We start from the raw sequence: 27,757 nt of genomic DNA, 5'->3' as shown, positions 1-27,757 counted from the left end.
GGCTGTGTAGCACAGCCGGTTTGAAGAAACCTAAGTGCATATGTGTGTTTGGGCTGTTGTCTCAGGCCGGCCAAATACACATGCACACTTAGAAGTGCACAGACTCCACTTCCCCTCTTCTCTCCCCCTCCCGTGCCCCAGCGATGCTCCTCCCTTCACATGCTGCTGGCTAAGCCAGGATCTGAAAAATAAAACAATGAAGATATTTTGTTTTATTTTTCAGCTCCTGGCTTAGACAGGGGGACGACCATTCTTCGCCATTGCGAAGAAACTGCCCCTATCTGTGTGCACATCAGTGTAGACAAAATGTTACATAAGACAAGGGGGACTATAAGGTGTAGGATTCACATGTCATCCATACTGAGAGCCATTTGTTAAGTGTGATTGGTCTGGAGAAGCATAAACTCAGGATTCATAACTTAACACAGTGGTTAAGGTTTGCTTTGCTAATAAAAATTTATTTCTAACCAAACAAACCCTTCTAGCAAAATTGGGATAACCAAAGACTGGGAAAAAACATAACTTTCTAATCTGCACCATGCAGTTTGCTGCACCTCTTTGATGACAGTTCATGGTTTACTGTACTAGATTATGATTATAATTCATGACCTGAACAGTAACAAAAGGATCTCTGTGACAAAAGCAGTATCCCACTCAACATTGCACATAAAATACTGTTCTGTGGTGGGCATAGTACACGTACTTTGCAGCAGATGTATTAAACCTCTGTGCTACCTTAGATGAGTCAAAAAGGCCTCTAGACATAAATCTCTCTCCAGCAGGTACATTAATCACCAGAGTTATTTTGGCACTTTTATTGCAAGCCCAAAAACTGTTGACTATACAAGGAACTTTGCAGTTCTTTTAAAACTGCTGCACTGCTAAAAAAGCGATTCCCCCTTCAAGCCTCCAGAGGAAATGCCGGATGCCCGGTACAGACATTCCGGCCTTGGGTACAAGAGAACGCTATCCCAGAGTATCTATTACCCGCTGAGAAGAGTGGTTCTCTACAATTGGGACTCATGGAGTTCAGCAGACTTGGCACTCTCCCCAAAAAATAAAATATGTGTTTGTGCTCAGAGCCTTGCAGTAGTTAGCTAGTTAAAGCACAAAGCGCACTCAACATCATACACCATGAAGGTTTAGTGTAAACACTCTAATACGCAGAAGTGTTGTCACATGGGCTCTAATCATCCTAATGATGCTGCTGAATATGTCCGGTGGCATTACCTGAATTGTGGTCACAATTTTCGGGAACCTCAGATATTTTCTCCTGGTCATCCATCATGAGCATGACATTCAGATCTATCCCTAAATCTGTTGTGAGTTCCACATGCCACAGATTGTCACCCAGCATTTTGAATATCAGCACAGAACCAACAGGTAGCATACTCTTGGAATAAACTGCAACCACCACTATACAAATGCTATCCTACTACACCCAGAACCCCTTGCTCTTTTACAGCAGGTAGACTCTTTTCTTTAATAGACCCTCATTGGAAATGCACTATTTGTTTTTGCTGGCTGTAGAACTCTATGCACTTTACCCTTGCTAACCAGTAGCAAAGTGTCTGTGCTCTCCCTTTCAACATGGTTAAATTGACATAATCTCAAAAGACATATGTAACCTATCTAAAGGTCCCCTAGTATATGGTATTATGGAATAAAGTGTACCCAGGGCATGTAATGTAAATGCCATCAGTGAACTGCAAAACTTATAGTGCCATTTCCTTCAGTGGCAGTGCAAGCATGGCTTCAGGCCTAACACTGTAGCCTGCCTAAAGCAGTTTTTAAACTGCAAATCAACCTGTCAAAATAAAACATTTTTACAGGTCTAAACATTCTTTTTAAAACCTGATAAGTCATCCCTGTGTAGGCCATATAGCCCACAAGGCAGGATATTGTATTTAAAAGTAGAAATGTAGAACTTTAATGTTAAAGATGTCTGTACAGTGACTAGCGTCTAAAAGCTATTTTAACTGTGATAAGGCTGACTGTTCCACAGGGAATCCCTGGAATGCAGTATTAACTTTAATATTGCTCCCTTGGGCTAGAAAACATCTAGACACTTCATTCTTGGAATGTGTATCATTTAGTAAAAGCCAAATTCACTGGTGACAAAAGAATTTTAATAAATATTAAGGAAACTTTTAGAAAGTCACATTTTCCCTACCTAATGCCTATGGAATCTAATTTGCATTAGCCTCGAGCTGCAGCACTCCGAGTCTTCAAACTTAAATGAGGTGTGAAAAGCTGCTTTGTAGAGAATAGACATGGGCTTGGGTGTGGGGAGGTATTTCTGTTCATCTGGTAGGATGGTCATTTGGGAAGGGCCCAGGAAATTAATTTAACTTCAAAGTGGCCTCCCCTGTCACAGCAAGATGTCAGGTGACAACTGCAGAGGCACCTTATTTGTTCCCCCAGTCAGTCAGACTCCATTCACAGTGAGGAGGGAGCTACCCCAAAACTGGTTTGAAGTGATCACAAAGGAGGGATTGCTCTCTTTCCCTGGTTACACTTTAATGCATGGGGGACAAAGGTTCTGGACAAGGAGAGAAGGGTTTCACCAACCTGGATTTAGGTAGAGAGTGGCACAGTGGGATTTTTGTATCAGGGCAGTCTGGAAATGTTGCAAAGGTGGGTGGGTGGGGTAACCCTTGGGGACTTTTGGCCCATTGGTTAGGTAGGAGCCAGGAGTTAAGCACACCCACAAGTGCTGATGCAGACATAAAAGTGGCATCCTCAGTTGCCTCTTCAGTATACTATTGGACCAGAGGAAGATCAGAAGAGTACTGAATCTGCTGTCTGAGACCTGAGAACAGCCTTAAAGGACTCAATCTGCTCTCACTCTCTCTTAAACTTAGGACAAAAGACTGACCTCTTTTCAGGCTACAGGGACACAAAAAAGGCCTTTCCTTCAACTGCCCAGGTGACCAGTTCCAACTGGACCTACCCTGCGCCCTCCTGGTGGCCTTTGCTGGAGTGAGCTCTGACCCCCAACTGCTGTCCTGAAGTCATGAAACCCTGGGCTGTGTCAGAGTGTAGTCCTCCTAACATTCTGAGAAAACTTGGAGTTATAATCTTCTTGCCTCCAAATATCTGATAGCCGATGTAACGGAGGGCATTGCAGCTGAGCTGAAATTTCTGATTTCCCCCTCTTGGAGGTTTTCCACAGCAGCAAATCCAATTTAGCCTGCAGCCTCGCACTGCTGGAAGAATCCAAGCTTCAAAAAAGTCGATAAGTGCAAATGAAGAAGTTGTGACAGGGCAAAGGCGTCAAAAGTATATATTTTTTTACTACTCTTAACTTTAAAGCACCATAGGTTCCCTGCCTTGTAGATTCAGCACGTAATTGTCAATCAGCTCTACATGATTAAATCACATGGCCATAAGTAGGCAATCAGATGGCCTCCTGCTACCGTCATAAATGCCTAAGTAGCAGACTGTGAGGAAAACTATCACTGACTGCAGTTAAATTCTGTCACAAGAAGAGTGGTCTTACATTTTAGTGGAATGGTGACACTGGAACAAGGAGGTATGGAATCAATACAATTCCAAAGTATGACCAACTGATCACAGGCATGCAGTGATGGACAACTAATACTCATTTAAGTGATAAAACTATAACAATACGATTTTACATATAGTTCCCTCATTGGCGGGCCACATCGTAAGGGAAGCACATCCCAGAAAGGTGGTCTAATTTTATACATAGAGTGTTAATTGATACAACTGCAATATCAACAGATAAATTAATGTCCAGATGAGAACAAGACATAGGACGACTAGAAGATGCGGATTTGGAGAAAACCTTTATGCATTTAAGTGAGGTATTGATCCGGCCAGGGTTCTGCTTAGTACAATTGAAATGACTTAATGGAATGTATTACACAAGGGTGCAGCTTTTTCCACTTGAAAAGATAACCACAAAAGTCTGTTTAAGAGAATGTAAATTGAAAAGTATCTTTTACAGTATGTTTTGGATGTGTCCTAATGCCTGAGTATTTTAGAAAAGAAGTGAAAAAGATGCTGAATAAGGTATTGGAAATACTGCTGAACCACCAACGTCAACATTGCGCTTTTGGTTATGAGGCGAACAGATTGTATTGTAATATGGAGCTGGTAGCTACAAAGATGGGACTAATCTGGTTTGGTTCATGGGTGCTTATATGGATTGGTTCAAGGGCGTTGAAAGAACAGGTTCAGGGATTGCCTCAACAAATTCAAAAAGATTTCGGGATCAAGCAATAGATACAGCGGCGGGCGCTGCAAATGTCAAGGGGTGACGGTGGGCGGGGAGGGGGAAAACAACTTTAAAAAAAAAAACACTCACCCTTCTCATTGCCGCAGCACGCCGCCTCCTACCTCCTTGCGCTCTTCTTCTGGTGTCCCAGAATTCACTGGGACACCAGCACAGGCTCTCCAGCAATTCGGGCACTGCTTTCATGCTTAACATAGCATAAAAGCAGCGACAGGATTGGTCTGAGCTGCTCGGACTGCAACTCAGACTCAACCCTGGGGTTTGTACAGTTTCTCCAGCCCGGCTGTGTACAGCCGGGCTGGAGAAACCTAAGTGTGCATGTGTGCGGCAGACCAAACACACATGTGCACTTACGTGCACTGTCTCCTCCTCCCCCCTCCACCCACCTCCCATGACCCAGCCCAGTCAGTCCCTGCACTGTTGGCTGAGCCAGCAGATGAAAAAAAACACGATATTAAGCTATTGTTTTACTTTTCATCTCCTGGCTCTTGACCAGGGGGGCGACGCTCCTCCCCCTGAATATATATCATGATTTGTTCTAGGCTCAGCACGTTACTTGATACACTTGGCAAAAAGAGATGAAAAATCATGGAGGCTGGCACATGAAAAGCAACTGTGCATTAACATGTGTATTAAAAAGTGGTCTTACATAGTGGATAAAGTAAAGGTTGAGGCGTTTCGGTCAAGAAATGCCTACATCATTGGAAAACACAAAGGCAAGCACAGTAGCAAACATAACACGCACACAAAGACACAAACTGAAGACAGTGATTTAGAGACAAACTGAAGACCCATACAGATGAACTGAAGACACATAAACACACGGATGAACTGAGGGCACCCTCCACACACAGACGAACTTTAGACACACACACACGAAACGAAGAAACCAATTTATTCCGTCCTCTCTTTTTTTCAAGTATGTGAAACAGAGCCATAAAACTATAACAGCCGCTCACCACTTGCATTAATTCAACACATTAATAACATATGCTTGGGGTCATTAACCAGTTGCCTAAATCGGTTTTGTCCTTGTACACATCCAGCCACAGAGCTAAGTCCCAAATGGATGAGAATCAGCTTCAAACTTTGACGTCGAAGTGCTTGTACTCACGCCCCTATTCCATCATTATAGATGTAAAAGTATTACAACCAATCACCTTACGACTGGGCCAGTTAAGGAACCGGAAGCAGGGGCAGTTACCTGGGGGTTACACTGAACCCTGATTAATGCTGTAGTTTACTACCACACCAATCGTCAGAGAACCCATTGTCCTTGCTTGCACTGTGTCCCACTGCACCCTTGCTAGCCCGCGACCGGAAGTACGAACTCACAAGGAATTGTTTTCTCGCTCTAGCTTTGATTTTACTACAGATTCTGTTCACTGCATTTAACATTTAAGTTTAATGTATGATCTGATAAACACGGCCTCTGCTTTTGAGAACTAGTACCACCCTAATGGCCCGGGTTTCAGGCAACAGCTGAAATTATTAAACAATGATGATTCACGACAGAACAATCCAGTATTTCAAGCTCTCCTGTGCTGATGCACTCAAGATAAGTTGTTATTGGAACGTCATTTACCCTGCCCATGGGAAGGTATGGGCGCTTTTAAAAACTAACTACAAGGTTCATGGTTCCTTTGCTACAATAATCCCACGGTCCTGGGGCGATATACTCCGCATAACGTCACATGGATAATTTATTTTATCTTCAATCCAATGTGGAGAGTTGCACACAAGTTAGTTTTTTGTAGGCCTGGTTGGGTATGCACGGTCAGTTAATTCATATTTAATGTTCAGTAATTCCCAATTTATTCACAGCGATGTAATTGGATGCAAGAAACTTCTAATACAAAGCTTTCAAGTGTCCCAATTCCGTGCCTAGCTCATCCAGGCAAATTTCTTGTTGCATCCTGGGAGTTGTAGTCCCATTGAGCATGTTATAAAATTAGGACTACAAATCCCGGAATGCAAAGAAAACCCCTGGACTGGAAGAGTTACTCGCCCCCGCGTGGTCCCAAGAAACATAAGAGCTGTTTTGGCACAAATAGCATTTTTCTATGTTGCTGGGTATGTTTTTGTGCTCGATTAACACATCCGTGTTCAAATTGAAAAGAAACATGCACAACTATTTTTTTGCTCATTTAGCGTGCATTATAATATGATTTTTCATTTTGTATGGACACTTATTACTAGCCAGACCCTGGAGGTCAGTTCTTGAAATAAATGCGAACAACTGCAGTTCCAGTCTTCAGCTTGTGATAGGCAGTAGTTCAAAAACTGGAAAAAAAACTGTTTGCACCTAACTTGTGTTTGAGTCTTAATTAGTGTTTGAGTCTCAACGAGCTGTTAGTGATTTTGTGTCAGCATTAAAAACGCAAAATTGTGAAAAAAATAAAAACTGTCATGCTAAAATAATAAATAAGCGACAAAAAAAATCCAATTACATATCTCATCCCTTTTTTTACTAAAAATACATTCTTTTTTTAGGTCCCTTTTGGTACAAAACTTACCACCATCACCAGTGCCAGTTTGTATTAATATTTCTAAAGAGGGTTGATTTCAGGCGCACCACTTACTCCATCTAAACCTGACGAGATTTATTTGCATTCTATTTTAACTTCAAGAGCATAAACTCCTTATGCATATAAATAATCAAATATACGTATTCCTTCTATTGTTCTAAATTCCCCCAAAATAATTTCATGTTCTGCATCCATTTATACATGCCCATGTCAACACGTGTTTGCAACATATGTTGCTTTTTCTTACAATTTAGACAATGTGTTTTTCGTGATATCATTATACACATTTTTCAGTACAGTTTATCCATATGTTTTGATTTTTGTAAAATAAGTTTTTATTCCATCTTTTATCTCTGGCATGAAAACCTCTTCATATTTCATAGAAATAAGGAGATGTTATTATACCAAAGATAAGAACTGGAATGAAAGCCAGTTGCGGCTGGCATGTAGGCAGAGTGGGGGGGCAATGTGGTGTTGGTGCGTGTGTTCATGCATGCATGGAAGTTGAGTGGTGTAAATAAAAAGAAAAACACTTACCTTGCTTGCTGCACAAAATCCTATGTCCAACCTCTCGGGCTCCATCAAATGCCCTTAAGCAATCCTGGTGCTGTTTCATACTGGTAACCAGCATTAAAGAAGTGTCAGGACTAGAGGGAGTGACTTCTTTTAGCGCTCTTAAGAGTACTGGAGGCCTGTGCTTTCTCTAACCCAGCTGTCTTAAGATAGCTGGGTTAGAGAAGTTTAAAATGCGTATGTCTGGCTGGCCATTGGAAGACCGCCGGCCAAAAAGACATGCACACTTTAAACTGTGTACAGCTCACTGCTGCCACTCAGCAGCAGTGGCTCCGCCCCGTCATGACACTCAGCTCAGGAGGATGGAAAATAAAATGGTAATAAATGAACTTTATTACCATTTTATTTTTTACCCTGGGGGGGCATTTTAGGCAGTGGGGAGACGCTCCTCTGCCCTAAGGGAGTAACCACCGCTGATGAAAATGTTTTTCTCAATATCTCATTCCCTCTTCAAGAAGACTGAAGGACAAACCTGTGACAAAGCTAGGTGTCTCTTGATTACAGAAAAGTATCCCTCATTAGTGCAATTTTGATTAATAGATGCAACTCATTTTCAAAGTATCTTATTTCAAAAGAAAAGACGCCATATGATAAAGCTAATAGCTATGTATGCTTAATTCAATTGTAATTAAGTAACATTGTCACTGAAAACATAGTTGTTCTAATATATTTTTAGGTTTGACATGCAATGGTTCTTACGCCGTCCATGGTGAACATACTGTACTTGATACATACTCTATGCATGCAGAAAGTGTCAGCTTTCTTCCGCAACTTTCTTCTTTGGCTCACTACTCCTCATCCATTAGTTTGAGACATTATCAATCACATATTGCGTCCTCCCATAGAAGGCTTTTTATTCTCGCCTGTTTTCCATTGGCCATTTTGGTGTTGCCTTCCACCTCCTCCTGGATGTAGGTTAACTATTTCACATCCGAAAAGCACATTTAGTAATAATTTTGATAATAATTCTAAGCACATTTTAAATATTTATCTCATATATGCATCATATGAAAAAAAGCAATACGTTTTTCCTATTTTTCCCACATCAGAACGCGTTTTTACATTGAAAGTATCAGGAAAGGAATGTGAGCCTGGCCAGGTGGTAGTCAGCAGTGAGCCAGGAGCAGCTGTCTATATGGTTTCTTTCCTGTCTCTTTCACTACTTGCCCACAGACAGACGCACAACACAGCTAGGGACGCCACAGCAACAAATAACACGTATCAGACTCGACAGCACACGCATATTTCCTCTCCATGCCTCGGTGGTCGACGATGGGCAGCTGGACAGACTTGGCATTGCCAGTTGATGGTCTTGACACCAGTATCTTACAAGTGTAGAAATCACAAACGTCACGTCTACTCTGCTCAGCGGCACATCTGTAACCACAGAGGCAGGGGAAGAAAATAAACACACAGGAGGCTGCAGAGAAATGTAAGCCCTAACAGTGTCGCCGCAGCGCGTCCCGTCCTCAAGCCTTCGATGTAGCCAGCTTCTTCGAGCAGCCAAGCGTCTCCCCGCCCCTTCACTACCCCCAGAATTTACCAGGGCTCCACTTCTAATGCCATAGTGAGCAGCCCGTGGGAAGAGTGGCTTGCTGTCACAAAGAGTAACTGGGGCGCCCCTCCAGAGTTCTTTCTCTTTGAGATTCGTCGAATAGTTCTAAAACACTGTCGCACCTTCTAACTAACGACAATCGCTGCGATTAACCATTAAAGACTAGCGTTGCAGGAATGGGGACCCAGAAACACGCGGAGACTGCACATCTGTACACCGTGCTGCGTTTGGTTATAAAACAGTACTGCTGTTGTCTGAAAGGAAACGAAGAGATATGTTGCATTCAGAACCCAGTCGCAGGGGGCCTTTTAAAGGAACCTTCAGAGCCCAGTTATTTGGGCTCCTACAAGAGACAGCCCATACCAATATAAGCACTGCACCTTAGACAAGCATTGGTAAGTGCATTAGGATTCGCCTAAGGGATTAATAATAAGCTAAGAGGCGTGAGAGCAGTGTATGAGTGCAGGGACAATGGTGTGAGTGCTGTCTGTGCAGGGTGAGTGGTGCATGAATGAAGGATGATAAGTGTCTGAGTGCAGGGTAAAAGTGCCTCAATGCATGGCGATTGATGTGTGCTCGGTGCAGAACAAAACACTTCATTAAATAGGCAATAACTTGAGGGGGAAATGGAGTGTAGAGGTCTCAGAGAGCATTTTTTTCATATATAGTGGTAACTAGATAACTAGACCCGGAGGTAATGAAGGGGTTTACATGAGCAGCAGGTACATTGCACCTTGTTTCCAAGCCTATTTTCAACTTTGCACTCTTAACTTCTGTAGTCAGAAAAAATGGTATATCAATTGGAGAGTGCTTCTGTACGTAATGAGTCTTGGGGCATCATAATGGTGTTCAGTGCACCTGTGAAACAACGTTTTGGAAAAGGCTGTGTATGGGCAGAAGCCGCAGGTTTAATCTCTAAATTCAGCTAGTAGGGTTGACATCAGTGCAATGTACCAGTGCTAAGGGCGGCAGCGTGGCCCGCCCTTGGAGACAGAGCGGCCTCGTGTCTGGAGGAGAAAGATTCACAGAGAGCAGTCAGCCCCCGACGGCGATCCCACCCAGGACAGAGCCTGTGGAAGTAGCGCTGCCCAGTGTGCTCCAATGCTGCGGGTACTAAATGACCAAGGGGCACAGGAGTCCGGCCTGTGACTTCCCACACAGGGTAGAGCCTGTGGAAGCATCGCTGCATGGTGATCCTCAGCCATTCTGGATGTGAATGGGCATTAAACCAGCTGCCCACACTTCAGAAACACTCAAACTATTTTTGTACTTAACTCATTAGAACCCAACTCACCAGAACCTAACTAAACTTGAAAGGCAAGTTGCGCATGTGCTGAAGCTATTGTGCAGAGGCTGCAGGCACTGGTACACCCTAAAGCAGCACGCACACCCTGCACAAACCATGCATCTGAACACATGCATTCACAAAAAGGGAAAAGCACAAAAGCAGTGATGGGGGTCAGGGAGGTGGGATCTGTAGCTAGGGTAAGCAGTGATGGGAGGAAGATTGAAGGGAGGACAGGGCAAACAGCAACAAATACAGACAGCATGAGAGGCTTGAATATAGAGCCTGCAGAACGATGCAAAATAAAAACAAGTGAAGCAAGGCACACAGCTGCGAGGGGCTCAGCTCACTCTTCCTGTGTGCTTGGTTAAACAAATACCTTTGATATGGCTGCAGCAGTGTCTCTGCAAGTGCCAGTCTCTGCAACAAAAGGGAGCACTAGAGTGGGTCCCTGCTTCGGCCTGGGGGAGACTGGTGAGTGTGCGGTGCCTGGGGGGGTGGGGTGGGGACTGGCGAGTGCCGTTGCGATCAGAGTTTGAGTCTTGGCTGGAGGCACAACATTCAGTGTTTCTATGAAAATCACTTAATCTATCCCTGCCTGTGTAGTGCTCCAATTGCCCTTCTTTGGGGTTCGCGCTATCCGTAAAGTAAATCAATTAAGAAAAGAAGTTGCAAAACCAAAGCAGATGAAAACAGTAGTTGGGCTCCAAGACACTGTTAAGAGAAACACATGAGAGAAACAGCAGGAAATAGTATGCTACAGCCAATAGAAATGGAGGAAAAGTAAGTAGCAAGCACACAAACCAATGAAAAGTAAGGGTGGGATGTAAGCACCTTTTAAGATTTCTATTAAATAAAATGGATTTCACAAGCACAAAACCTAAAAAATGACCCATGTGTGAGAAGGCACCGATCACACTGTGTGTTAAAAAAAAGATTCACTAAAATGCAGGATGCATATTCATTAAAAAAATATATCGGACGTCACCTTCATCTACAAAGTGGAAGTCTCTCTGCATACAGTAATTTATGCATATGAATTATATGAAATTATTGCATGTTTTTAATCACAACTTGAATATGTTATGCATGAACCATGTTTCCATTGCACAATACAGCCTTTTTTAAATATTATCTTGTATTGGCACTGGGACAATCTGATATTGGCACTGGGACAATGCCATTTATGGTGATACCATTACTGCCGCAATGGCTCATCAAGCATTTTCTAGTCTGCCTTCTATGTTTAATTTAAAGCAGTGGTTCTTAACATTTTGACTTCTGAGGACCCATACTTAAACATTATTGGAACCTGAGGACCCGGACTGAATCATTTTTGGAATCCAGGAAGCTCACTGAGACTGGAAGCAGAGGACTCCGACTCCAAGCATTTTTATTTACTTATACTGCAAAACAATATACAAAAATACAGAAACAATCTTTCATCAAGCAAATGATGAACTACTGTAGTTCACAAACAAGTATTAAAAAAATTAAAACTTTAATTTTAAAGGGAAGGTTGGGTCTTTTCTAAATTCAGTTGAGGCCACTCATCATTCTTACTATATTCTGTTTGATGCACTTGTATTGCTCTTGCAAATCAGTTTAAGGATAATAACTTAATTTTTAGCTTCCAATTTCAAATTACTTAACGTTAAAATTTGCAATGTTACACTTTTCTTCTTTATATACACATTGTTAATCTATTAACGCTATATAATTTTCTAAGCAGTCCCATACCCTGTGAGTAGGCTTTGCAGACTCACATGGGTCCATATATCACAGGCTGAGAAACATTGGTTCAAGGCATTGACCTGAGTAATAAGTTAGAACTGTGTTGTTCAGACCTTCATTGTTGAGTCCAAGTTCTGGAAAATCCGACCTCTTTTTTAATATTACACCTGATTGGAAAGAGCATATGTGGCATTTCTCTCCATTTGTCTGCAGCAACCTAGATTAATGTGCTAAAATGTCAGCAAAGTTAATATCATTTGCTAATATAGTAAGTACTTTAATCACTCTTTTGGTAGTCAGAAGAGAGGGATGTGTGCAGTACTAGTACTATGTTGGTAGGATCATAACTGCTTATTTTGTTTAGTGCACGTGTAGCCAATGCTTGCTTTTTTCCTGTCACAGTTCTGTGAAATTAGTTCCATCAAACTTTCAGGAGTCTGTTGGATATCATTTAGATGATTGCATGTACCTTTATATTGGCATATTGCACAAGGGGAAACATGCTCGTTCCTGTAGAGTTCGGGGTAAATCATTTTCATGGGTGTGATAATACCCCAGATTAAGGCTTAAACATCAGGGCGGTGCAAATAAATTCCCTAAACTATATAGTGGAACAAGTGCTAATGACACACCTGTTGTACAGCAAATATCAATTTCATCAAGGTATCAGAATCATTTTGCAAATTGTTAGGTATATACAAAAAGCAATTAATTGTGTATTTGCATCAGCAGATGCACACCCTTAAGATAGGACTATACAACAAAAATGTAAACGTTAAACTATGATTCATTAAAGGCAGTTTCTGCATATGCTTGATTCACACTGGGGTGCACCTCTGTTTAAGATGGCTTAGGTGTTATACAAAATCAAACAGAGGTCAACCCTGTCCTCTTTCTGGATAATCCCTCCTTAACAGAGTTGTGCTCAAGTCAAACATGAATGAATCTCCATTGATATGATCCAAGCATCAAGAGAGAAAAATAATTACTTGCAGTGCCTCAAATTAAGTAATTGGTTCTTTAAGGCTTTCTCTAGAGTGATTGTTACTTTAAGGTTTTCTCTTGTTTGCCAGATTATACATGATGCAGATGTATTGCTGTTAGACCTGGCCCTTTCTGAAGGATCAGCCCAGATGTTTGCCTTCTCCTGCCTTCCCTTGCTGAACATGTTTTTGTTACTCTTTAGGTCTCTCTGTACTTTTTTCCCTGCTTACCAGCGGTAAAGGGCATGTGCTCTCCCCTTAAAACATGGTACAATTGGCATACATTTGATTGGTACATTCAATTTACTTGTTTGGTACTGCATGTTCCCAGAGCTTGTAAATTAAATGCTACTAGTGGGCCTGCAGCAATCATTGCACTGCCTACTAAAGTAGCTTTTTTACAACATCTATCCGGCTTGCCACTGCAGCCTATAGTGCAGTTTTAAAATGCCATTTCGACCTGGCAAATAAACATTTTTCTAGGACTAAACCTTTTTTTTTATACTTGTAAGTCACTGCCGAGTTAGGCCCTAAGGGCCAACAGGGCAGGCTGCATGGTATTTAAAAAGTAGGGCATGTGTGTTTAGGTTTTACATGTCCTGTGCTAACTTCAGATTGGGAGCAAATAGAGAAATTATGTTCACACTAAAATGAACTGTAATGTAAAATCTTTTTTGGTGGTAAAGTCATATTTTAGATTATAATTTAGAAAATTCCACTTTTAGAAACGTGGCGTTTGCCTTCCTAATGTTTGTGAGGCCTTTCTAGGAGTTTGCAGCTACCTTGACCTGTGAATGATTCCTCCACCAAGAATGTGTATTAGGCCCAGAAAGTGAACAATGGGACCTGGAAGTAGCTGGGAAAGGGTGTTCCTGGCAGGATGGATGGGAAGGAGCTGTACCCTGCCCTGATTATATTTCAAAGGACCTTGTCCACAACACACACAAAGGGACCTGACACCATGTCTGCCCTTCCCTTTGTCATTCTAGACAGTTTGGATCCAGGACTAGGGAAAGGGGCAAAACTGATCAGAAGCAGTTTTGGGGGTAGGTCAGGGAATTCTCCCACACAAAGGCTGGCACCAGGCATAAAAAGGAGACCTTCAGAAGTGCTCATGGACCTGTGGATGATTCGGGAAGACTGCCCTCCTGCCAAAAAGACTGCTTTGCTGTCTGAAGAAGGAAGATGGACCTGCTTTCCTTGATACTAGGTTACCTAGAGTGACTCCAAGGGTCAGTTGACTGATCTCTTGTGTGAGCTACAGGGTCACAACAAGCTCCCAGAAGCCTCCCTGCACCTGCCCAGCTGACCAGCTGACCAGCTGCAACTGGACCTGCTTGAACCTGCCTGATCCTACTCATGTCCTCTGCTGGAGTACGTCCTCATACCCAAGAGGTGCCCTCAGGTCCTGGACCCTTTTCTGTCATCAGAGAGCGCTCCTTCACAAGAAAAGGTGAAAATCCTGATGTTTGGTCTGTTTGTGGGAAAACTCTGCTTCCTGAAAGAACCACCAACGCAAAGCTCCAGTGTGACCTGTTCTTCATGCAGACAGCGACTGTCCACAACAAACTGAGATAATGAATGGAAAGTTCACCACAACGTTAAAAATGGAACCATGGTGGGGATATAGCCTGAACAAAAAACACCTATTGAATACCTCTCCATTGTATGGTGTGGCCATGACTAGCCTCTCCTGGTATGTGTTAATGAAAAACTAAGTAAATAGTGATTGTGTAGGAATTAACTTTAGTTTTCTTTAGCTGCCCTGATCTGCCACCCATTGTCTTTTCTTCTTTTGAGTGAAAATTCAGTTCAGGATAACCATGTAAGTACACAGTTACACAGCTAACGACATTATTATCCATCAAATTTCCCATACAAGCAGGCGCAGCACCTCCGCTAGGGCAGAGGAGCGCCGCCCCCCTGCCAGCAGGTGCAGCTGCAAACCTTTTACTAAAAAGCGATAATAAACCATGTTTATTATTGTTTTTTAGTAAAAGGGGCGGGCTGTGGGCTGTGATGAGCACTGAGGGGGAGTGCATAGCACTCCTCCTCATTGCGCTTGTATGTTTGGTCGACCTGCCGTCTAAGGCCGGCCAAACACACATGCACAGTAGGCTCTCTCCAGCCTGGCACTGGGTTGCCGGGCTGGAGAGAGCACACCCAGGCTCCCTGTCTGCCTGGGCACTGTGAGCTAATCCTAACACTGCTCTGAGCAGTGTCAGGATTGGCCGCAGGGCAGGCTGGGAGCCTGTGCCTGGAGTCTGCCTGGAGTAGAGGAGCGGTGCGGTGGTGAAGGCAGTGGCGGTGACGATACAGATATATATATTTTTTAATTAATCCTCCCTGTGCTCGCCACCCCACCCTAATTTAGCACCGGGAGCCGCTCCTGCATACAAGAACCCATCCCACATAGTATAGTGACCAGTAGCTTCATGAAGCAATATTGACCTGACAGACCATCTCACACTGCAAAGATATGCTTGTTACAAAAACAGTATTGAATAAAGAGTCACCAAAATGACATGTACGAGACACATCAGAACGAACATGAGGCACACTTCCTACATAGCAGAGACATGCCAGTTATTTATCGGGTGTGATAAATAACACCTACTAGAAGTTGGTGGGGAAGAACACACAGATTTTGCTGTTTAGCACACCAATATTTGCATGATGCAGAAATTCCGTATGCTTTTTCCCTGTTGAATTTTGGTAGGTTTGGCCTGCCAAAATTCAACAAAGGTTCAGATATTTAACCCATCCAATAAATATCGGATACGTTAAATACCTATCAATTCATAATTCCAACCTGTGCGTAAACCGGGGTTTAGGTATAGGTCAGAATATACCGACTAACTTGTAATCAGGGCCTTAGTTGTGGACCAGAACACATTCCCAAAACACATCACCATATATTGAATCAGTCTAAAGTCATTGAAGACACTCCAGAATCATTTGAAAATATACAATCCAGACATTGGACAGTACTGTAAGACTATCCAAATGGTAGATACATACTACCCAAAGCGGATGTAACTTACAGATTTGTAAACCATTTCAGAACAAATATTATCACCTTTCTGTCCTAACAATGAATATTAGCAAACATATATCTATGCCTGATTATACTTTGCATTGCGGATGAGCAAACCCACAAATCACATAATAGTTAAGGGCATGGCACTTTCACAATTACGCTCTACAATAAAATATCAAAGGTTGAGCTAAATAATGAACTTTTACAAAGTCTGTACTAGATCACCTATGTGTAATTAGCTTTCCTAATTAAGAAGTTAGTGGAACCAGACCATTATAGTGATAGTACTGAAAATTTGTTTCTGGTTAAAGGGCATACGAGAAAGGAATATGCAGTGCTCATTAAACTACTCAGGCATTGAGCCACTGATCACCAAATACGTTTGCCCATTAAAGTGTTACTTAAAAAATAGTTTCTAATTTCTGGGTGAAGAAAGAAGGAAAAAAGTAAATTTTCATATGCTGCTTAAACACGAATAAATAGCAGTGTGTGCTTCACCAGTGCAAAACCCATTGCATACGAAAATAATACTATATTTATTTCTAGATTTCAGAGTGTTATGTTATTTTGAGACTGTTTCACAATTAAAAGAGTAATATTATCAAGTAATAGACTTAAGTCTACAATTTTTCTTGTGTTACTATTTTGCTGCAATTCATAAAATACTATAGCTTGCTCGCAGAAACATATGACGTAGATATCCATGTATACACTTTTACATAAAGCATCAGATTTTATGTTAACAGGCAATCGGTATGTTTAGGATTATGTTACACGTGTGAGTGTATTGATTTCACTAGTCATCGGAAAGTTACTGGCAAGGCGGGGGTAACACAGGTCCACAAAGTTTTACAGTGTTATGTGGCGGTTGTATGTCAAAATACTGAGCACAAAAACAATGTGCTGCCAAAATATTATAGCCTAAATATCCAGTACCAAAATATCGTGAAGATCAGTATAATAAGTAAGCATAGGTTTACCATTCTTAATTCTACATCTACCTGTCTGGGTGATTTGTTTATGCCGATTTGGAGTTAAAAATAGATAATCTATATTTACCTTCACAAAATGTTGGCAGCACAATGTTCTGACTATGATATTTTGATACCATGACATGTAAAACTCTATTTCCAAGCAGTGAGCCCTAGTTGGGCCATACTGTTTTTTTGGTGTTACTAAATTGTTTACCAAATTCAGGTCATATGTCTCAGGGTTTTTTCCAATTCTGTTGTGTAAGGGTTGTAAACCTATATGAGAGTTGTTGTACATAGGATGGTGTGAAAATTATTATTTTTGCCTGCTTGGTGTAACTAACTTTCTGGTCATTATGACTTTGCTGTACTGCTTATCAGTAAATTAAACGATAAACTCTTTGTCATGGTTTCATGTATAGCAAAGTGTAGGCATTATGGTATATATGTATATGCACAATCGAACAGCACTCTTTGTTTCCAAAGGTCCAATGAATGCAGGCCGACTTACCCTCAGGCAGATGCCGAAAGACTAAGACTCCCATGTTCTCTTATAACGATAGAAAATGAGAGGGCTTTGTTCACATCGACCACAGTTGTCTTCACATAGAACTACCATGGAGCCTAAACCACAGTGTTACTATGGGGGTGGTAATTGCAACACAGCGCAATTACATTAAACATTTTATTTTTCTCTAGCTGGAATTTTCTTTACAAGTAACTAATCCTCTTTTCCTACTCTTCCATGAAACATAGGGCGGTTCCAAGTCGCTTGTCGCCCTGGAAATAAATGTATTTTTTATAAGTAGATTTACATGTGTTTCCAAAGTGGTATTGGCCTCACTAAATCTTTCTGAATAGCCACAAATCAAAATATTGGCCTTGTGGTTGTTCCTTTCTTTTTCCATAGTCACATGCCTGAGCCTAAATGATCCCACTGGTCTTTTCCAAAAGCTGATTACTGCATAAAATCTGCCACAGATGCAGATCAGCATAAGTGAAATTTTGCAGACAGAGTAATTTGCACGTCCTGATTCTGTCTATCTGGGTGTGGATTTTGTTTAGCATAAATGTAATGATTTATGCACATAAAGGACTTAAAACCTTTGGTGGAGCAAGCCTCTTCTGAAGAAGAAGAAGGTTACGTTTGTGAAGCTCACATGCCTACTCTTAAGTTACTGTTCTTTTTGTGAATCAATATCTCTCTTCATAAAAAGCAACAAAATGGCGCAGAGCTAAAAACAACTAATTTCTCTCCACCAACTATTTCTTTCTGTATAAATATGTATAAATATCTCTGCAAAGCTTTATGTTGCAAAACTTTATTGTTTGTTCTGCTTCCCATAGTTTGTCACAAAAAACTTTTCTGAACAGTCGTTTTGCCTAAACTAGATCCAGGCCAAAATTACATTGCCTCTGAAAATAATAGAACATCCTTTATAAGTATTCAAACATTAATACATGTCTGGTCACACGAGCAGCTGAAATTGCATGATGCCCAGAAAATATATAGTGGGCAATACTCTTTGAACGATTTTAGGCATTAAAGGAAGAGCACCAGGCTAATCTTCAGGTGATAATGCTCCCTACAAATCTGCATAACATAACGTAACAGGCAACAAAGGCACTGCAATATATTAGGTTGATAACTCCCACAAAAGCAACCATACAAAGATAACTCAGTCAACATCATGCAATGCAGTGCTTAATTTGTAAATAAAAAGGAGCCGGTGCCCAAAGCCCTCCCCTTAAACATGCGTCTGCTGTAATTCAATGTGCGAACACAGAATACTGAGGCAGAGCAATTCTGAAGCCTTCTCGGGCCTCTTCAATCCATTTAAAGGCACTCTCTGTCCCTTCAGCTCACTCTTGCAGCTTTCTGTTTTCTCCCATTGTGACGCTTTTTAGTTTTTCTCTTCCTCCGTCTTTCCCATTTGTGTCTTTTGCTTGTAGTAAATGCTTGAGGCAGAAAAATAAGCTTCGGCCCGCAAAAAGAAGTGCCGGTGCTCCGCGCCGGAAACAACAAGCACAAATTAAGCACTGATGCAATGGTAAATTAAGAGTTTTAGGGCTCTCGAGTTTATGGTATTTATATTATTAACATTTCCATTTGCACTTATCCATATTTTTTTTGGGCCATTTTATCATTAGTTATCCACATTTATTTTGTGAATAAATGAAGTTCTAAAATCATATATTTCCACATTTATTTAACTGTTAAATGTGCACTCATGCTTTGATAACTTTCGCGGTTTAGCCAAATAAGCAGCCAATTATAAAAATAAACCAACACATCCATATCAGTATTATACTACAAAATGTATTTTAATAAATGCTCTTATTTAAATTAATCTCTTTCTATTTTTATCTCCCATGCTGTCTATCTGCTCGGCTGTTGTATTCACAAAACACACTCCTGAGATTCACTCAAAAAAGCCCAATTGTCTGTAGTCTTCTGCTTTTAAAAATAAAAGCAGCCAGAAAACAAAATGGCCCTGATTTATAGCTTGATGAATGGGGTTACTACAAATGTGAAAGATATCCTTTCCACCATATTATGATCCCATTATGCTCTATAGGAATTGTAATATGGTGGACAGGATATCCGTCACCCGCCAAACTCTAAACCAGCCCCATAGTTTTGTCTGTATTTACCTGTAAAAATCAGTATACCTGGAAAACTGAGAACCTTATGACACTGGAGCTGAGAACCTGCAGCACCCATTGCAAGGTGCAGTGATCAGTGTGAAAACACACACAACCCTGTGACATTTAAATCATAGGCGCAATGGCTCTATGAGCAAAGTTTCCTATGGCAAGCTTTTTCAAAAGTTCAACAATAGCACTGAGCACACAGCAACGACAGATTTCAAGGTCATGGATGACAACTCTAGAAAACAAGATTCGTTATAATTGTCATGTGACATTATAAATGTTGTAGAGGGCACCCGGCGAAAAGCCAAGAAGTTCTTAGTGGCAAAGCATATGGTAAAAAGACCTAGTCTCATTGAAACTCTATGTCTAATATATTCAGTGCCTCATAATATTATGAATACTTACACATCCCATTAACAACACGTACACTGACCAAGTTAGCCTACAACTGCTATGTAGCCCATTTCAACCATGCAATATGTAGGGTTACACGAATGTCATCTTTAGTAGAAATGCAGCATTTTGTAATGAGGTAATTCTCCTACTGTGATTACACATGTTAAGAATGCCACATGGATGCTAGCTATTGCTTCAAGATTCTGCTGTGATGGACTCAAAAACATAAAGTACCAGCATCTTTTGAAGGCACCCAAGCAGCATGAGTGAGTGAATGAAAGACTACATTTCTACAGTGCACTGCCACACAAATGATCTCTAGATGTGCAGACAATCCACACATAGTATAGTAGTGGATCTTACAATTGTGTTCTTAAGTCACAACATGCAAACATGTGAAATTGTCTCAGTGGTGGTGCATTATCACACTGTGCCTACACATTCCAAGTCCACAAGCAACATGATGTTCCAAAAAAATCACCAGAAGGATACCAAAAGCTGAACCAGGCTCCCTCATTGACTGGCTCTGTACTCATCGCCAATACCCTATGAACAGAGCCTGCGCGATCTACGTTGACGAGGAGAACAAATTCCAGAAAGGCGTGTGCATAATGTGAGTATATACATGTCTACTAGAAAAAAGTAAATGTAAATAGTTGGGCGGGATTAATAAGAACATCATCATTCATCTATTACAATGGGTTTTGTGTTTTGTTAGCTGGATGCTTTTGATGATGTGGCATGCTTTGGGTGGTGCCACCTGCTCTTGTTAGGGGTGGCACCAAAATCCACACTCTCCATTGGTGCTGCTTGCTCATGAAGACCGCCTGGATGTCTGATTCCAATATTACGGTCGGGAGACATAGGGTGGTCAGGGCCATTCTGGACCATCCTCTTTGGATGTGGTGAGTATCACATGCACATGTGGGAATGGATGGGGAGTATCAACTGAATGTGCCTGTCCATGAGCTTCTCTTCAGCTCTGTTACTCAACAGTGGCATGGATGATACCTGGAATGGAATGTGCAGTTGCATGTGAAACTCTGATTGCAGGTATTTACATTTACTGTCAGATGATGGAATGTGGGCTATGTTCTTGAGAGCCAATAAAGAACAGTCTTGTGTAGATTGGTGAAAAAGCATTGTATTTAGTCATCTAATGCCTGGCTATTGCATATGCATATTTGTGTTGCATTTCTGTTACTGTCAGACCTGTGGGTATTTATTAACAATGTTCTTTTTGTTGTTTATTGTAATTTCTATTAATGTGTCTCTGGCTTCAGTCCATTATGTGTTAAATATGAAATATGCTTACTAATAAAGTTTTTGTTTAATCTATAAGCATAGCCTTTGAGTGGTTATTCTTACTGTGTACACGTTTTGTTACTTTGTGGTGTTATTGTTTTCTTATTAACATTGTTGAAGATGTGTCTCCCTATTAATGAATATATTGAGCACCATTTGCATATAAATGAGCAGTTGGTGTTGTGTGTCTCCTGCTTACTCACTCCTGTTCATTGTGGCCATAATCATTTGCTGCTACGCATGCACACTCCATGTTCATTGATGCTTTTGTGTGCCAGCATGTTCGAATTTTCTCACGTGGTAAGTGTAAGTACGTTGCCTGCTGAACGTACTATTTTAATGTTGTTAACAAAACTCTATGTGGACATAACCTTTCATTTTCACCTCAGTATGTGTTTAGAGGGCCTGATTTGCATTAGTAACTTCAGTTAATGTCCTTTTTTCAAAGTTTGTTTGTTTTCAAACCGGAAGATATCCCCTTATTAGTTTATGTTACACTTTTAAATTATTATTTGTTACCATTTTTCAAAAACGTCTCCTTGTTTGTTTGGCCCATGCATTGGTTCCATAAAATCCAAATATCACCCATAAGTGGAAGTTTCTCACAACTGGGGTATCAGTTTCGGCAGAATGTAACAGTTGTTTCAGAGAAGACGTTTGTTTGTAAATGCTGCATAGGGGCTGACAGCTCAAGGGTTGTCCCCACCTTAATTCTGGATCAAAAACCTTCGAAGAGTATAAAGCTGGGCAAAGGCAACCGAGGCCTTACACAGAATACAATATAAAGAGAAATACCAAAAAGTGGGATGATTTTCAGCTTGCCAATGAGTGAGATTTGATATGTTTGTGTTTATACACTGATATATATTCTAATTGATTTTCTAAAAATTGCAGTAAGGATGAAAATTACGGGAAAGCTGCCCTGAGCAGGTACAAGTCTGAAGACGCCTTGGACAGGTCTGTTGTTTTTTTGTAATTTTCTATTCCTCAATGCACAATTCAAACCACTTGTCCTAACAAAGGGTCATAAGAGCATGGGCAGTCCAAGCACTTATTCCAAAATATTAGGAGGGATTGGCATCTATAGGAACATTTATTATATTCACTCTTATGTTGAATTTCAGAAACAGCTCTCCATCAAAACTCCATCTAAACCATTGTGGTCTGTATGTTGCAGTTTAGACACAACTTGCTACAAATGCATATTTAGAGTTGTTGCAGAGTGCAGGCTGCAGATCAAATTGCGTCTGTTCTCTGGTGGTAAAAGCTAGAGTTGCCTTAGTGAAAGTTAGAACAGTACAGTTTGAAGTAACTTCCCACACTGTAGTTAATGTGTAGAGGACCATTGTGATTGTGTTAGGGCATTCCAGATTTGGAGGTCAGCCATGCTGTCAGGGCCTCGAGGAGGACAGTGGGGCAGCAGGCCCTGAGGTTCATTGTACAACCTGATTTCTTGCCCGAGGTTTGAAGACTATGTTCAATAGACGAATTGGAATAAAATACAACTGGCCATAACGTTGCTGTCGGCAAAAGTTCAATCTTAGGCGACTACTCTTAATGTAGGTTGATAAATTAATTCCTGCATCTTTGTCGTGCATACAAAGCAGTCGTCTCAGTTTGCATTCTTCGGTACTAGATTATGATTGTCTTTAGCAAACTGAGGGCATATGCACAACTGCTAATTGTTGTTTGGACAATGATTTTTTAATTACTGTTGGAATGTACACGACGAGTTTTCTAATTAGTTGTAGGTGGAAGTTCAATAATTTAATCACAATGTCGTCCTATTATAGAGTATGATTTTCTCAGAAAATTAAGCTAAATGTTGTTTTTGGCCAAGTGAATTACTGAACTGTGCATTTTGAAGAAGGGAAGCAGTGAGCGAAGTATTGTGTGTATTCTGCAGCTAGGGAGTTTTACAATCTTTTGTGAAACTTCTACTTCTATGTGCTCAAGGAATTTTGAGATTTTTCAAAGGAATGCTCTCATTACATATTTGTGTGTCATTAGCTTACGAATGTAGGCGGAACCCTCAATTATGGATGAAGACTAAAGACCTTTAGTAAATATATTTATTTCATTTATTTAGCTGTGGTTTGTATAGGGCAGAAATGAGCCTAGGGTGTCAGAATGCTTTCCATAGGATACACAGTTGTATAGATTAGCTTAGGTAAAACACATTTTCACTGGTAAAATTGGGACACAGTTATACACAGTTACTAACAAACCAAGTTGTATATATGTATTCACAAGCAAAGGATGGGTCTAAGGGGGGGGGTGTTGTTCAGTGAACAAACAAAAGGTTTTCAAACAGCAGTAATGAAGGCCTGTTTGATCTACCCGGTTGATACCACATTAGTACATATTTGAAGGTCTTGAATGATAACAGCATCCCTTTTAAGAAGCGATGCAAGCCTGGGTCTACCTTCGTCAAAGAAGCATATATGGGACTGTAGTGACATAATGCCATTGAAACAGTCATATTTTAATTTTACAGAACATGGGTGCATTGATGAAACAAATTGTAATTTTCTGAAAAAAAAAGAAGTGAAATACTTTTATGTATGCTTTTTAGAATTATCCATTTTTCAGTGCAACGAAATAACATCAAACTTATATTTTTCCGGTATTGGGTTGATAGCTATGACGGAGTGGAACAGAACAAGGGTATACACAATCGGTTCAGATCTGATGATGCCCTAAACAGGTAAAATCTCATCGTTTTTTAACACAGCAGTTGGCCTTTGCACTTGCATTTGTGTATTGCCAATTTGGGTACCAGTAAGCCATAAATTGTAGATCATGAGCACACTCTTCTTTATGGTTGCCAAACATTGCATGTCATAAGATTGGAGCTGGCACTCAGATATCACCACATCACTACCTTCACTTTCAGTGAGATTAATGAGTCAAAAAAGTCAGACTTACCGGTCCCTCAAATTGAGCTCATTGCATGAAATACATCTTGTTAGATGGACAATGGAGCTGTACTCATTACACATTTATTACACCACTGCTATTCTGCCATGAATAAAAGAAACTAATTCAACAAACCAAATGAACAATCTGACCACCCTACGTTTAGCAGAGCAGCACAGCCTGGTTCATTGCACACTACTTTTGACACTCTCTATTGTCAGTCAATAATCTATAGTGTCAATATTCACGTAGCACCTCATTACACCCACTTAAATATAAAAATATTATATAACAATATATTTTCCTTTTGTTTTATATTAATGTCTATAGCTGAGAGGAGATATAAAAGAGTAAGAAGAACTAATTTTGATCACCTCTGTAGGCGACTTACCTGGTGGAAATAGTTGAACGATCGAACACAATTGGGTCAGCAGCATCATAGCAAACATTAGAGAGAACTCTGTTCTTCTGAATATGAGATCATACAAAGCTTACTTACCATATCATGTACCGTCTAAATATGAAAAAGTATGGAAAATTTACTGATTTATTAAGATGGCAGGGATGTCAGAGGCTTAATCAAAAGCGACAATTAGAAAAATATGTCTTCCGGACCTTTCATATTTCTTAGTCCTCATCAAACAACACTCTGCACCCCGCCACAGGATAATGTTACTCTCAGAAACGTACCTAGGACTGTATCATATAAAGCCATACTATGCTTCAGCTAGATAGTCTTATGTGATCATATTAGAGGGAAGACAGAACATTTTCAGAATTTGTTCAAGTTTGCCCCAAAAGATTATATTAAAACTTTCTGTAACAAATACATATAGCCAAAGAGTTCAATTGACAATTTGACTGAAGAGAGTCCAAGAACCGGACTGCGACAGCTTTTTCCCAGTATAAAGCAGCTGTGTGGGGTAAGCTGAGGTGTGCACGTATATAGGATGCACTATGTGGTCAAGTGGCTAAGCAGACGACTTTGGAATATGGGGACCTGGGTTTATAACTTAGGGCCAAATTTAGATTTCGGCAGACCGGATATCCGTCTCCGTTGTTATGGAGTAACCAGTCTGCCGAAATCTAAATCAGGCCCTCAGTCTCGGCAATTGTTTGAAAATCAGGTGATTCTAGACAAATCACTTAACCTTCCTGGGCCTAAATTACTGAAATGTAATGTAATTATGCAATTTATTAAATACAAATCTGGTTGATGAAGATGATCTCTCAAGGTTTCTGGTAATATATAGCACTTTCCAGGTAAGTTTGCACCTTATGACTGCCAATACGTATATACAATATGCATAACTGTGATTTATGAATGTATATCTTATGCAAGACTCACATACATGACCCTCATGCAGATTTCAACTATGTTAGAAATGAATACAAGCTGTGAAGAGTATCCTGGCATTAGCTACAAACATGCAATAAAAATTAAGTTATGATTCCAAAAAGTAGTAACTTTTGAAAATTTGAATTGTTCACACTCATAGAGCTATGTTGTTTCTGCGCATTTTTGAGTCCCTAGTTAGCATCCAAATCGATTTGTTACAAGCTATGCAAAAAGTGCGAGAAAGTGCACCACTGAGCCAATGTATTTAATAACAAATATAATTTCCTTGACACATTCCGCAGGTAAAAATAATTAAAAATTTCTCGAGATTCCTAAAGTGTGATGTCTAAACCAACATAATGGGTGAATAACATAAAAGTATATGCATATTTTACAGCATAGTAACTTTGCACCTCACTAAATGTGAACAGCCTCCATGTTGCCAACTAGGAATGTGCATAGGATAACTTGTGATATGATTCCTTTACACACGTAATGCCATGTCTGTGAGTCAACTGGATGGACATTTAATGGTGCATGGTCTAACGTTTGAAATACGAAAGGAAAAATGAACCTCTTCGAGTATTTGGTTTTCTGTTTCCTGCTGAATTTGATAAAGAATGTTTTACAAACTTCGAATTTAATGACCTGTATAGTCCAATAAAAATGTATTTATTAATCTTTTCGAGGAAAAACATTGATTCTGCCAGTCCCTTTCCTCCTGTTGGAGATAATACTGTACCTGCATGAACATAATGGGCTCCGCAGTATTCTGGAGGGTGTTACTACTCACAGTGGCTACCTCTGTTTCATTGGGTTGAGCAAATTCTTGAAGTCAGTTATCTTTAATTCACTGTTGGGGGAATTACTTCTGAGAGGAGGAACACTGGATCTGGAACTCTGGATCGTGACGTCAAACACACAAGCACCAATTGTCTCTGGGGTGCATAATTGACCATGTTGTTTGCTGTTTTTTTTTGTGATTGTCTTATCTAGGTCACTAACGTGCATTTCATTTTTTAAATCTTGGTGTATGATGCTATTACCGATCTTGTATACGTCAACATCTTTGAATAATTTCTTTGCTATCCTACAAAAAAATACAAAAAACAAGTTGTTAAAATGCTCAAAAAATATATATGTAATGTCAATTCTTATACTGTAACATGTGTTCCTAGGGAATAACTAAAGTCTACTTTGACTACTTGAGTACACTTTTATTTAACCTCGTAGTTGCCTTTGTGAATTGGATCCAAAATATCCAACTCTTTATTAGTAAACATGAAAAGAAGTAACAGTCCTATATATTTGTACTAACAAATGAATATTCCCAAATATTGCCCCTTTATTCCTGCTTTACATGTTTTGGGTGCCAACTGACACAGGCATGTAGGGACATAATTTAGGAGTTGCCAGGGGTTGCAGCTGAGACCCCTGGCTTGCCCTTTGCACCCCTGTGGCATTGTCTTTGCAACCCCTAGCCTCAGAGTTGGATAAATCAGTTCCAGGAACAGTGGCTGTTCCTCCATAGGAGCGGAGGAGCGTCAACCGCTCCCCACCCCACACTGCTGCAGAAGGACTGAAAAATAAAATGGTAATAACATTATTTTATTACCATTTTATTTTGTACTCTCTGCCGAAAGGAGTGTGGGAGCGGAGTCAGTGAATCATTGTTGCTGATTGGCAGCAATAAGGAGTGGCCACTTAAGTTTGAAGTGCGCATGTAGGTTTGGCCAACTAGCATACTACGGCCAGACCGAGATACACAATTCAAACCTCTCAACCCAGCTGTCCTAGACAGCTGGGTTGGAGAGCAGTCACGGGGCTCCAGTGGCTTTTGGAGCACTGAGGTAGCCTGCTTCACCCAATCCAGACACTTCACTCATGTTGCTTAACAGCGTGAGAGTAGCATCTGGATTGGATAAGGTAGCTGTTTGTATGTCTTGACCTCACATTCAGAGAATTCTAGAGCCTGGGACAGGAGAGCTTAGAGGACCCGAGGAAGGATAAAGTAAGTGAAACTTGATTCTTTTCTTTTTTAGTTGTTTACTGCAATGTATGTTTTGATGTAATGTTGTAATGTATGTTAGTTTAAGTGTATGTAGTGCCCCGCCGTTTTTTAATATCACCAACCGCCACCGGCCAGGAACACAGTGGCAGCTCGTCCTTATGGATGTTGGCTGTGTCTCCACTCTATTTGTTTTCTCCCATTA

General features: G+C 40.6%; 1 protein-coding gene across 7 annotated transcripts in view; it reads left to right on the top strand.

Annotated features, from left to right (window-relative positions):
- The window catches only part of SCEL (sciellin), a 463,522-nt gene that overhangs the window by 61,677 nt on the left and 374,088 nt on the right, over positions 1-27,757 (top strand). For 6 of the 7 annotated variants that reach the window (XM_069205233.1, XM_069205232.1, XM_069205231.1 and 3 more), the window contains exons 4-5: positions 22,181-22,243; positions 23,928-23,993. The exons of the other annotated variant lie outside the window; for it this stretch is intronic. In XM_069205233.1, coding sequence (XP_069061334.1) covers positions 22,181-22,243; positions 23,928-23,993 — 129 coding nt within the window. The remainder of the gene's footprint in view (positions 1-22,180; positions 22,244-23,927; positions 23,994-27,757) is intronic. 7 annotated transcript variants of the gene reach the window in all.

The sequence above is a fragment of the Pleurodeles waltl genome, chromosome 8, assembly GCF_031143425.1.
Source record: "Pleurodeles waltl isolate 20211129_DDA chromosome 8, aPleWal1.hap1.20221129, whole genome shotgun sequence".
NCBI classification, from domain to species: Eukaryota; Metazoa; Chordata; class Amphibia; order Caudata; family Salamandridae; genus Pleurodeles; species Pleurodeles waltl.
The sequence above is the reverse complement of the archived record's forward strand: the minus strand, read 5'-3'. Positions and strand labels throughout refer to the sequence as shown.